The sequence below is a fragment of the Calypte anna genome, chromosome 1 (genome assembly GCF_003957555.1).
Source record: "Calypte anna isolate BGI_N300 chromosome 1, bCalAnn1_v1.p, whole genome shotgun sequence".
NCBI classification, from domain to species: Eukaryota; Metazoa; Chordata; class Aves; order Apodiformes; family Trochilidae; genus Calypte; species Calypte anna.
Window position 1 is genome coordinate 112,638,304 of NC_044244.1, and position 13,944 is coordinate 112,652,247.

Below are 13,944 nucleotides of genomic sequence, written 5' to 3' on the forward strand. Positions count from 1 at the left end.
GCATTCCACCTTGGCACGGCACAAACTGGGGTGGACACAGGGTGCTGCTCACTTTGAGGTGCTCTCAAGGAAAGCTTAGACCACACTAACTGGTCTGCTGGAGGGCACACCACCAGACTCGGTAGTCACAGGTCCACTCTGGCAGTCCTGAGGTGGCCAGAGGGTGCACCAGTACACTCCAAAACTTCCATGGATTTTGGAGAGCTGAGGGCAGCGAGCCTGGCTGCACTCCCTAGCCAGGGGCATTCCCTCTCCCCAAACCCTCTGGGAGGTAGCAGAGAAAACAGAAACACGTACGGGTCTCCCTGTGGGCGACTGGGGACACCATCTCAGCTATCACCGTGTCGGAGGAACCGAGCCCTCTACCCGGGCCCTGCTCCCCTCACCACCGGGCGGGCCCACCCCTCCTCCACAACGACGGCAACGCGACGGGGCGCGCCGCCGCCACCCCACCCGTGGCTTCGCAGTGGGCGGCGGGAGGCGGTGCCCATCAGAGGGGCCGGGCGGGGCGGGGTGAGGGAAGGTCCGCCCGGGGTACGCCAGAACCGGGTCGGAGCCGCAGCGGGAGGGAGAGAACGGGCAAGGGGCAGGTGCGGAGGCAGTGCCATGGCCGAGAAATACGACGTAATCGTGGTCGGGGGCGGCATCTCAGGTGGGTTCGGGGGGCGGCATCTCAGGTGGGTTCGGGGGGCGGCGCGGAGCGGGGCGGGGGGTCCTGTCAGCCCTTGAGGCGCCGAGACTGGGCGGGCGGTGGTCGGGTGGAGCGGCGGCAGCCGGGGCACCCCCGGCTTGGTTGGACCCGCAGCGCCCAGCCGGGGGCAGGCGGCGGTACCGGCGAAAAAGCTGTGCAGAATCTCGCCTCCTCCCCGGCCCCCCGCGGGTCTGCTCCGGGAACCTGCGGTGCGAGCGCGTCGCTACCGGCTCGGTGAAGCTGGCGAAGCGCCTTCCCTTTTATCCAGGCTGAGTGCCACATGGTGCAGGCAGTGTTCTGTTGTTTTTTCACTTTGTTCTTTTTTTTTTCTTATTTATTTATTTATCTCTAATTTTATTTAGATATACATCATTTAGTTGTGTTTTTATCTAGTATTTTTATTTAGTGGTATGTTTACACTTTTTTCTTATTTTTTTATTTCGTTATTTTGTTGATTTTTATATTGACATTTTTTATATTTTTGTCGTTATTGATATAACAATCTATTACTATTATTAGTAATATTAATATATAATATCATTACCATCCTCATTAATATTATTCTTAATATTACATTGTTATTATTACCATCCTCATTATTATTTCTACTACTGTTATTTTTCTTGTTCTACTGTCCAGCCTCAGCATTCCCTGAACCTGTGTTATTCTTACTGGAGCCCCTGGAAGTTTGGGGCAGGCAAGGCTAAACACACTGCATCCTCTGTGTTGAGCCCAAGGGTGATAGGCAGAGGCCTTTTGTCACACATGAGTAGTTTAAACCTCAGGGTGCCTTCTGTTTAGAGCAGGTAGAAGCATGAAGTAAAAATGCCAGAAGTCATCTGGATTATTTAGTAAGTTTCTAGTTTCTCATTCAGGACTCATGGGTTTGAGATCATGAGCAGTCTGGCAGAAATGAGCATTGGGCCTGGGAGCCTTCTTGCACTGGCTGGCAACCTGCTGCTTTAACCTAATACTGATTAGAAGAGCCCAGTGCCTACCCACAGAGAGTAAATCTCTGTGTTGTCCATCTGTCTGAGATGCACCTGCCAAGTAATCTGTGAGTGTGTGCAATAGATTTTCTTTTTTATTTTTATTTTTTTTTTTTTCCCTGTGCCGTTGACATATCAAACAGTTGCTTTTGTCCTGATAGCACTGAGAGGTATGGCAGTGCCATAGCTCCTGTGCTGTGTGTTCATCCCCTTAGTGCATAATGAGCATGCATATGTCCACAAATCCAAGTAGCATCTCTTAGCAAACTGCAAACAAATTACTCAAGTTGTGTTACAAAGCATGACTTGATTAATCCTTTTTTTACATGGCTTTTAATTTCCATTGTTTATTTACATTGTTTATTTACATATAATTCTAGATGTCTGTTTAGCCATTATAATAATGTGTGCAGCATGTCATTTGAATGATACACAGAAATGAAAAAGATAATTTGCCTTATTTCCAAGGGATAATTCTGTGATGTCAAACTGCTGAATAATTATTGAATGTTTCATGTATGTTTATGGGATTAACAAAAATTAACCATGACTTTTCTGTAAATTGCAGTTGCTTCTGAACACAGTGTTATGTCTAATTTTTAATTTACACCATTTCACAGTGAAAGTAGATTATGAAAAATTAAGCAGTGGTAACTGTCTATTCATGCCTTCTAAATGAAAACGTTTCCAGTGGCATGTTTTTGTAATGCAGCAGTGCTACAGGTTTGGTTCCTTTGTTCCATGAGTTAGTGTAACAGCTTTTAATAAACCCTTGTTTTTCATGGTTGCTATGGGAATATTTTCAGCACTCTTGCAAAGTCCACATAATGTTTTTCTGAAAGAGCAGTTGAAACAGAGAGGCAGTGCTATGTTGTATTAAATTATTTGATTATAGCAGAGAGCTTCAAGTAGTGGTGGTAGAGGGGCTGCAAGGGGGATGGGGAAAGGACTAGTTTTCTATTTGCTTACTTTCACACCGAATCTTCACCAAAGCACTCAAGTTTCATGCTGTAGCAACTTTACTCCTGTACTTGCACACCATCTGAAAAAATATACACACACACAAATTGCTATTGACTAAGCATTGTCAATAGCTTCAGTCACTTTCCATTACCTACTGTGTACCAGTTCTATTTCACCTCTGTCTTCTGCGCACACATTTCTCTGTGAATCATTGGCCCGGCAGCCAGGTGATGGAACTGTGGTTTTATATCTCCTTGCTGTGACTGAAAACACCTGCTGATGTGCCAGACTGCTGCAGACAACTCTTCTGTCCATTGGAGAATGTATATGATTTTAAAAAATGGGTTGCTCCTTGGAAACCAGGTTTGTCACTGCTCCAGATTTGATGTGCATTCCCTCAGAAAGTCACTGGTTTTGAGCCACCTGAGGGGCAGCCAACTGAGACTTTCCTGCTACTGCCTTTAGGTGAGGAAAGCATCAGTCGATGTGTGGCTGTGAAAGCTCTTGTGACCTTCAGAGTAGGTGTCCTTGAGTGTCCTCTACAGCCATAGGCAGAGGGTAATCACAGAAGAAACACAGAGGGTAATCACAGAAGAAACAAAGAGTTGCTGTGCTGATGTGAGGATGCAAACAAATGTGTTGCAGAGGAGCCATTCAGCTCTGTATTTTCTATTTATTTATTTATGTTAATGAAAGCTCTCCATCTGCAGTGCTCTGATCCTCTTTGACAATAGTTCTGCCCATCTTTAATCTAGATTTAATTAGTAGAGTTTCAGATTTAAAGAGGAAAAAACCTCATAATGAAATAGCAGTGCAGAGGCCTTCACAACCCTGACAGTCACTGTTCTCTGAAGGGGCTGATGTTTTCTATGAAGATCCCACTTCCTTTGGTCAGTCACTTTCTGTGTCCTTTATCATAGAATCACAGAATCATAGAAAGTTAGGGGTTGGAAGGGACCTCAAAAGATCATCAAGTCCAACACCCCTGCCAGAGCATGGTCACCTCCAGCAGGTCACACAGGAACACATCCAGATGGAGATTCTGCAGCCTCCCTGGGCAGCCTTTCCAGTGCTCTGTCACCCTCCCAGTGAAATAATTCTTCCTTATATTTAGATGGAACCACCTATGCTCCAGTTTATAACCATTGCCCCTTGTCCTGCTGTTATTCACCCCTGAGGAAAGTTTGACTCTGTCCTCCTGGCACTCACCCCTTACATATTTATAAACATTAACAAGGTTACCCCTCATTCTCCTCCAAGTTGAGCAGACCCAGCTCCCTCAGCCTTTCCTCATAAAGGAGATGTTCCCCTCCCTCAGTCATCTTGGTAATTATTGCAGGTTTGTTGAAAACTGAAGACTAGAACTAAAGAATTGGCTAATTTTAGTTTTATGTAATGAAATATGCAAAATTAGTCTTAATTGATTTCTTGCAAGTCTAAAAAAATGGAAAATGGTCTGTGGTGTCTGTGAAGATTCCAGATAATTTCAATACAGTTATTACAACAATGAAGAAATTTGACTAACAGGAGGATTTAATGCAGAGTAGATTTTGCTTTATGAGTAAAACTTCTCCTGAAGCTCTTGAAATGTTAAGAAATGGTAAAAATTAAAAAGGAATACTTGAGAAGAAAATGTTCCAACTTAAACATACATAGATGAAAATGCTATAGCACACACTATATGTAGTATGTCTGTCACTGATGAATATTTAATACATAAACAGCCCTCATCTATCTGGAACTTGCATTGTTACAGCTTCTTCAGTTTGCTCACAGCTTGTTTTCTTTGGAAAACTTCGTAAGCACCAGGGTGGAAACAATTATGAGAAAACTATGGGGTTATATCAAACTTGCTTTTTTTTGTAATTAATTGAGATGCTGGTGGCAGGAATTTTCTTAAAGTTCGAAACTTGGAATCTGTTTGGAAGTTTAATTTAAAAACTTTCTCTGAGTTCTCAAAACTGCCTTCCTGTCTCTGCTTTTGCCATGGGAACTTCTTTGTGGTTTTTTTGTTTGTTTTAAAATAAGTTATCAGATTTTAATATAATGTTATGTGGGTTCTATTTAATAAAAACTTCTCTTAAATTACTGATGCACAGATTTTACAATTAAAATGAGGTTGAATGATTTTTTCCACCTGAAATGTGGGAAAAAACCCATTTTCTAATGAATGTTACTTGAAATATGCCGTTTTCTTATACACAAGCAACTTGTCAGATTCCTGTAAGGTTAGAACAAAAGCCTAGTATAAAATAAAATATTTCTAATGAAATATGATTTTCAAAATACTATATACACCCATTCTTGTGTAATAGATATACCACTGTGCTCTATACTCTTCTTCTTAAGTCTTACTTTGTACTTGTATGAGGATCTAATACACTGTATAATTACTTTAAGAAACAAAAATCAGGTCAGGTCTTCTGGGGGCTGTTATCTGAAGATGTTTAATCTATTATAAAATAGACTGAAGCAGATGGCAAAATTGTTTTTCAAAATAAATGTGGGACTTAAGAGAAGTATACAAGAGATAAACTTCCCCTACTTACTTATTGATGTTTTCTTTTTGCTCCCTGGTAGTAATTTACAGTGATATATTAGTCCTTCTTTGAAAAGATAATTTGCCAAATGAGACACTGTTTTTTGGAGAACATTACAAACATAGCAGTCCTATTCTAGATGCCCATTTAGAGAGGAAAAACCTCAAACAAAACCACAATGTGAGCATGGATAAAATAGCTATAGCTCTGCATAATGAAATGGAATGGACCCATCTGTGAGTGGGATGGGGATACCATGAGGATACCTCTGAGAGATACCACCCTGCCTGGGATGTTCTGGATTCCTTTTGCCTGAGAATATTTCCATATCAGCTGACATGAAGAAGCTCTAATTCACATTCTCAATTGTCTCTCTCTCTGTCTGCCATCGTGAGGTTCTTCCTTTTGTATTCAATGACTCCTACAGCTACTGCAAAGGAATATAAGGCAGCTATTTGGAGCCTGCTTCCATATTTTTCACAAAAATGCTGGTAATATACAATAACGGGACAGAAAGCTGATGCATTATGTTGTGAGATAGTTGGGTAGCCTAGGCAGCAGGGACAGTATTGTAAGTCACTGACTGATATGTCCTAATTGGTCTGAGAGTTGTTTTGATAAGTAGCTTTCCATTCTACCTGCAGGAGCCATCTCGTCTCCCGAGGCTTAAAACTAATGTGTTATTAAGGAAAGCTTTTCCATGATCTTATTTAACCATTATGAAAGGGTGGTATTAGGGAAAGTTCATTCAGTCTGTTCAGCAAAATGTGAGAGCCACTGTGGAAGGGGCAAAAAAGGTAAGTTATGATGGAAAAGCTTTATGCAAGGGTTTCCTGGGAAGCTATTATGGAAATAACTGGTGGAGAAACGAAGTCTGTATGTAGCAGTTGATGCTAGGGTTGTGAACTGAAAATCTGAAGGATTTTCTTATCTGTACTGCTGAATTGCATATTTTTAATAAACAAGATTAGGCACAGGAGAAGGTTAAAGTTCTTTGTAAGAAAGTTCAGTCAATTGCTTACTTGGGAAACCACCCACAGTGGTACTCCTAGTTTGTTAGATTTGTCAGGGTCCAGTCTTGCACTACAGGTGGTGGTAGGTATTAATCTGCATTATTGTATTGGTTCAAATGAGGGTGTACCTTGAGCACATCTCCTGATTGACCCTACTTAGGGCTACAGTGTGTGCTACAGAGCAGGTTCAGGACATATGCGTTGGATTCTTTTTTGCATGAGCCCAAATGGGAAGACATGCTCCATGAGCTCACCTTTTGAGCTCTAGCTCCTAATGGGGAGTCTTCAGCCTGTAAGACCATATGAGAGAGAGCCTGAAATAAAGCTCCTTTCATCCATATAGTATGGATACTGGATATTCAGGATACAGCTACAGATCTTCTGCATTATTTGCTAAGGTAAACACTGCTGATTTCCTGTCTTGGGATAGTAGTAACATGGAAAGATGCAGCATTTCAAATTTGTCCTCTTCTTTCATGCAGACACAGTTTAAAATAATTTACTTGATCATCTTGACCACAGACATTCACCTGCATCCTTTAGGTCATCTCTGTGTCTACTTTTCTTCTTTCTTTGGTTTTCTTGTAGCATCAAGAGACTGCCAAAAGATCATGTGCTATGTACTTGTGAATTTTGATTTGCTTATTTTACTCCTGGGCACCACCAGGGAGAGGAGTAATTTTAAAGACACATGATTCAGCGTGCTTTACCCTCTCCTCCCCCCCTCAACCCTCCAGAAGCAAGTGACCATAGTGTCAGGTTTCCAGCAAATAGCAAGGTACCAGTTGCCACAGTGCTGTGGGTCTGGGTCCAACCCTGTTGCCCGCAGTCCCGGAGGCTGTGAGGGGCAGCCCAATGCTCCGGCTGAGTCCTGGGTGGGTTCAGGCTGTCTAACATGACCTCAGAAGTATGCAAGGTCTGAAGGACAGCTAATGAGGGAGTGGAGGTGATGTTATCCAAAAATGGACACCTGGCAGAAGCAGCTAAGTTGGAATGTTTGTACTGCCTGAGAGTAAGTGCCTGAGCAATGCGGGCGTACACAGCCTTGAGCTCTCATCCCAGAGGTAAACTTACAGCAGGAAGGATCATAATATGTAGGATCATAAACCAGCAGGGAATTTGCACTGTATTTACACATTTTACCCAGCCGCTAATGACAATGCATCGGGTCTTATGCATAATTTAGTCAACAGAGAAGGCTTTGCTTCTTCAGAAGTTACTGTTCTGTGTGTAATCAGTCTGGGTGATCTTGGCACACTTCCCACTGGCACAGTTTCCTCCTCCGTGGCACAGCTGACAGCTGTAGTTAAGCAGTTCTGTTACTTAAAGTTAAAAGTCACAGTGTTCTCACTGCCCCTTCCCAGAAGGGGAGCAGCTTGCTTTTGTGCTTAGTCTCATTTCTGGAGCAGCTTCTTCACTGACTGCACTGATGCAATGGTAAAGTTTATCGTGGCTATTAAAGTGTGCTGAGCAATGCCATGATGGATTGAAGACCTTCCTTCAGGTTTCCCTTACAGAGAACGTGTCTTGATTCCCTTACAAAGTTCTCAGGTTTCTGTAATCAGTTGTCATGCAGCTGGGCTTCAGTTTCTGGAGGAAATTGTATTAATCTCGTTAGAGTTTCAATAGTTTAATTTTTTTGTAGCCATTTTTGATGTTGACATGATTTTCCTTCTGGGTTGATAACCTATTTCATTCTTGTAAAGTTATGTTATACATTAAGGTTTTTGCTGCCTTCTGGGATGGTTTGTTAAAATGTGATCATTGATCTAATCGAGTAGTTTTATTTTCTTATGCACAGATTTGTGTTTAATAGTTTTGTAATTGTGTATGACCTTTGTTTAAAGATATTTTTCTGATTTCAGTGGTCAATGAGAGTGCACTGAAGTACATTGGTATTTAAACCATGAATGTCTAGTATTCTTTTATATAGCCCATCCATTAATTTTTCTTTCATGCAACCTTTTCTGTCTTGTCAGTTTTCTGTTCAGACAGCTTGCTTGAAAGTAATGTCAGTGTGAAGTCCCTTAAAAATGTTTTTGCTTCACAGACTTTTCTTATGACCCATATTTGGGGCTGGAGTGCTGAAAGGGAACAAAAAGAGGAATGGGCATCAATATCTCAGTTTTGGAGATCCTGAATTCTGGATAAGTTAGTAAAAAGGAGGAGTTGCATTGACTTAGTCAAGAAACAGTAATATTGTTATTTATGGAAAAGAGCCAGTTTCCAAGGAGGAAGAGAGAATTATTTTCAGGGACAAAGCTGCCCATGGGAATTCAGCCCGTCTTTTTTTTTCTGTCCCATCTCTTCTTCTCTTCCCTGCCCTCCTTCATGCTGCCTCCACTGCTGGAAATATGTCCTTACAGACCTTGCAGATTTGTGGGACTGCTGTCCCCATGCACCCACAGCCCCAGGGGACTCAGGTGCTTAGTGTCAGGAGGGAAAGGCTGTCAGTGGCATCAGCTGCTTTAACAGCTATGAATGGAAAGCAGGAAACTGTTTAAGGGAGTGATGGGCATCAGGATTTTTGTAGGGGGCACAGTGTGTTTGCTTAGAAGTGGGGGCAGGGTGGAAACAAAATATGCAGATTTACCCTAGAAGAAAAGGTAGTCCAGTCCAAAAAGTTTGAGCCTTATGAACTACTTCTGGTAACTGGTATACATGGCAAAATAAATCATAGGTATGCTATTTTGAAACACTGGCTTAACACTGAAGAGTCTGCTGTGGTTTATTGGAGCCTCTTGCACCTTGCAGCTACAAGGATGGTTGTGACCAGTGTTTGATTCTTGATATTCCAGGTGATTATGGAATTCCATGAAATTTTAATTAGTTTGAAACCTGTTCATATTACAAATACTACTTTGTAATATTCAGCTTTTTCACATTTTTCAGTTTTCAATATAACTCAGCTGAGAGTGAGTGGGGTGGGGAGGAAAGATGTATTAGTAGCCTCCTGCCTTACAGCCAGCCGGTCTTTTTCCTGATGGGACAGTTCATATGTAAAACATTGAATGCAGTCTGTTTGATTGACTGCATACAGCAACAGCTGAATAAACAGCCAAGTTCATACTGTGCGTTATGATTACCTAGATAGTTTGCATATAAACTTGCATCCTGATTGCTCGAGTGACAGATCTTTGATTGAATGCATTTAATATTGGAGCAAGACTCTTCTTTTGTTTCAATGTGAGTTAATTTTTATGAGGCTAACTTGACCAGAGGTTAAACCAATGAGTTATGCTTAATAGTGACTACAAATGAGGAAAGAGTGTCAATTATTTTATTTGACACCTTAGACACTTCTCTTTTTTTCTATGCTTCCTTCGCCTTTGTTTTCCTGCACATTGAATCAGAATGACACAAATCTGAGAGTAGCATTATTTCTTTCATGACACATACGTTAGTATGTGCTGCTTGGCTCGTGAACTTGCACTTAAGCAAGGAGGGAAGACAGTGACTTGAAAATCAGCTTGTTCACTGATTCCCTTTTGGGGTTCTCTGGGAAGACAGTGACTTGAAAATCAGCTTGTTCACTGATTCCCTTTTGGGGTTCTCTGGATGACATCTATGTTTTCAGCCTTTGGTATGTCAGCTGGGAATGGTTTATCCTGTCAAGATGTGAAGAAATGAATTCATGATGTCAAGAAATGAAGTGCTCTTTTTAGGATATCAGCAAAGAACTGGCTAGCATGTAAAATTATTATATAAGATACTGGGAAGGGGTGAGGTTCAACTTTATTTTCCAGTTTTTCAAACAGATAAATCCTTGTAAGCTTTACAAGCTAGTAGAATCTAGCCTGCATGTGCATGTATATGTGCACTTACCTGCTTGTATACATTTGCTGTGATGATAATAGGAATGTCCAGAGAGTCACTAGGGCACTACTTGGTAGATATTTGAAAGTGACACTGTGATATGCTTGATAAAAACCCACAGTTATTAGGTGCAAATGGGTGAAGATAATTAGCTGAGGATGAGAAAACATGAAACAAAATGCATATCCATGGAATGGTAGCTCTGCTGGTGGCTTTGCAAGCTGTCATGAGAAGTGACCTTCTCTAGATGGATGTCTGAGTCACTAGATACTGAGGAGGCTGGGTAATCACTTGTTACTCTTCAATGTCAAAATATGGTAATGATAGTCTATTTACTTAAGTTCACATCTTCTATTCAGTCATGTATTTTGAGCATTTACTTTTCTCAAGGGACTAAAAAAAAAGAATTATTTTCTTGAGAACATGCAAGACTTAGCAAAACAGATAAGCATTTCTCTTTTGAGGCAACTGCTGCATAATCATAGAATCATAGAATCATAGAATTGGCTGGGTTGGAAGGGACCTCAGAGATCATCGAGTCCTTTGGCAAGTTTTCCAAATGTAGCTTAGTTTGGTTTGTTTGGGTTTTTTTCAACACACTGCTCTGTTTGGAAGGCAGAAATCTTCTTCAGAGTAAATCTGGCTGTATTTGCTTGTATATCTCTTCATAAAAGTAATGCCTGAAAAGAAGCTTTTAGTAGACTACTTGTATAGTGCCTCAGCCAGTTCATTGTGCTGAGCTTTGTTTGTTCCAGTGCTGTGGTATGTTTGCTGTAGTGCTACCTGGGGTTTCAGTTCTCTTTATCTCCTTTGTTTATTCCCTGTGTCTCTTGTGTTTTGAGGCAGCCAAGGTTGGTAAAGTAGCAGAAAGGGATGGCCTAAGCCAAACAACTAATGAGCTAATACTGCAGTGCTGCTACTACTATTAATACAATTAACTCATCAGTGTATCCTGGGGCCATAACAGAGGACAAGCAAAATGTGTTTTAATTTTTTTACCTGACTGGAGCCTAGACTTCTGACTCTTCCTTTTAAAGTGTGATGCTGGCATTGTCTGGGTTTTCCACTCCATGTGTAAGACGTGACAGATCCATAAAATGGGCACAATACAGGGTTAATACTGATGGATACTAGAAATAGTCATCCTTTGAAATGCTGCAGTGTCCAGTTTCATTGATCTAAAGATTCATTGGAAATGCCCTATGTAAGAAAATACAGTGGAAACTAAAGGGAAGTCCTGTGCAATGGCAGAACAGCTGTGACTTCAGTGCTTGAGCCTGGGCACCACCGCACTGAAGGCGCTGGGTTTCCAACCAAACACTCAAGCTGTCTTCATGTTGGTTTTGGCAGGGCTTGAGCTGAAGACAGCAGCACTTGGCTCATCTCACTCATAACTAGCAGGGCTCTACATCTCCTAACAAGGTGTGATGCCGGGGACAAGTGTAGGCTAGATGTTCTTAATGTTTTTTTTATAAATATATACTGTTCTCTGCACCGTGGGTGAATCATCTAGGAGCACTGGCAGGGAGAAGAGATCACAGAAAGTTGAGACTAGAATTTATGCTCACATAAAGTAGCATAAACTCATGGAGACGCTCCTGCTGACCTCAGTGATGAGGTTACAGAACCAGCTCTCAGGCAGAAAAACTCATTACTTTGGCTAGACAATGAAATGCTAACAGAAATAAATTACATTTGCTCGTAGAGTGCCATATCCTAGGCAGGAATGTTATGTGCGTTGTACAAATATTTTAAGTAAATGTACATTTTAAGCAGATTGGTAATGTCTTTTTTTCCTCTTTGGGATTTCTGAAACTGTAATTTTATTCCTTTATTACTTTTTAAATTCTCTAATATTGCAGGTGAGTGGTATTCATTTTAATGGCATCCATTACTGCACAGTGGTACACCTTAGGGAGAGAGAATATCTCCCTTCATGATCAAAATACTGAGGTCAAAAAAGAGTTGCTTTGATACCTTTCACTGATACTGTTCAGCGTGTGGTGGTGAATCATTCAGAATACCCAGGACTGCAAAATTACAGAGCTCCAGCTCTTACCACGTTTTTAGGTTCTAAACGATAATCTTTGTATCTTTCTTCCATAAGATTGAATCAGGTTTTAGATTATCAGATTATCATCAGCAAATTTGCAGATGACACTAAGATGGGGGGAAGTGTGGATCAGCTGGAAGGCAGGAGGGCTCTGCAGAGGGACCTGAACAGACTGGAGAGTTGGGCTGATTCCAATGGGATGAGGTTCAACAAGGCCAAGTGCCGGGTCCTGAACTTTGGCCGCAACAACCCCATGGGGAGCTCCAGGCTGGGGACAGAGTGGCTGGAGAGCAGCCAGGCAGAAAGGGACCTTGGAGTTTGGATTGACAGGAAGCTGAACATGAGCCAGCAGTGTGCCCAGGTGGCCAGGAAGGCCAATGGCATCCTGGCCTGTATCAGGAACAGCGTCGCCAGCAGGTCCAAGGAAGGGATTCTGCCCCTGTACTCAGCGCTGGTGAGGCCACACCTCGAGTACTGTGTCCAGTTCTGGGCCCCTCAGTTCAGGAAGGATATCGAGGTCCTGGAGCAGGTCCAAAGGAGGGCAACCAGGCTGGTGAAGGGACTCGAGCACAGACCCTATGAGGAGAGGCTGAGAGAGCTGGGGCTGTTCAGCCTGAAGGAGGCTCAGGGGAGACCTCATCGCTCTCTACAACTCCCTGAAAGAAGGGTGTAGCCAGGTGGGGGTTGGGCTCTTTTGCCAGACGACTTTCAACAAGACAAGAGGGCATGGTCTTAAGTTGTGCCAGGGGAAGTTTAGGTTGGATATTAGAAAGAATTTCTTTACGGGGAGGGTGATCAGGCATTGGAATGGGCTGCCCAGGGAAGTAGTGGAATTCTCTGTCCCTGGAGATATTTAAAAAGAGACTGGATGTGGCACTCAGTGCCATGGTCTGGTAAGTGCAGCAGTAGTGGATCAAGGGTTGGACTTAATGATCTCTGAGGTCCCTTCCATCCAGCCAATTCTATGATTCTGTGATAGGTGTCTGAAGTACCTTTGTAAACATGGCCCAGATTAGAGGAGTTAAAATGTTACCTTCACCCTGAAAGCACATGGCTGTTGATGAAGAACTAAGTTAATAAAAGGGACTGTCAGGTTGCAGTACCTCATTGTCCTTGTAGCCCTTTTATTTTGAGAACTGTTGACCCTAAGACAACACTTAGAGCAATATGGATGCTGCGTTTATGTCATGCTGCTATGTCTTAGTCTTTAGAGGACTAAGAAAGCAATGAAGGAGGAAAACTGACTACTGTTCATGCTCACCATTTTTTGATAGCACACACTGATGAGAATGGAGTTTCAGGTAGTATTCTCTTAGCTATCTCTGTTGTAGTGCTCTCATTACAATTCTAAATATGTCCCTTGACTTTATAAAGGGGCAGTATTCTTCACAGGACCAAAATCACTCAACCTCTCCATAATGTGAGGGAAGTTTAAAAAATACCTGTGTCACCTTAATTCACCTAGATCCTGGGCTAATGTTTGCTTTACTCTTTTGTTTTAGTTTTTTTTTTTTTTTTTTTTGCTGACAGTCCTTATCTATCATGCCTTCTAGGCATTGTTTTCTCAAGCCATTATTTCAATTAAACCAGTTTTGGCTGGCTAATGATGAGTGACACAAGTAAAGGTGACCAGTGCTGGGTTCAGTCCCTCGGTGGCAGAGCAGTAATTGGATTGTGTTCATTAGAGCAGTCAACACAAATGAAAACAACGCTATTAAATTGCAGTTTCTAACACAGTAATGCAATAAAGAAACTGTGGAAGATTTGTAGGAGAAAGCCCACTGGGGCAAAATGGCTGCTTAGCTGCAGATAAGTACATGCCTTTTCTCTGCTTCTGCCCTCCATCACTTCAGTATTGCATCTGTAGTGCAAACTGTAT

The 13,944-nt window shown here is 42.1% G+C and overlaps 1 protein-coding gene across 2 annotated transcripts in view; it reads left to right on the forward strand.

Annotated features, from left to right (window-relative positions):
- The first annotated feature begins 498 nt into the window (after positions 1-498).
- The window catches only part of LOC103534410 (amine oxidase [flavin-containing] B), a 52,152-nt gene continuing 38,706 nt past the window's right edge, over positions 499-13,944 (forward strand). Inside the window, exon 1 of one of the 2 annotated variants that reach the window (XM_030451426.1) lies at positions 499-652. In XM_030451426.1, coding sequence (XP_030307286.1) covers positions 607-652 — 46 coding nt within the window. In that variant the 5' untranslated portion in view covers positions 499-606. The remainder of the gene's footprint in view (positions 653-13,944) is intronic. The other variant, XM_030451419.1, reaches the window with a different exon arrangement.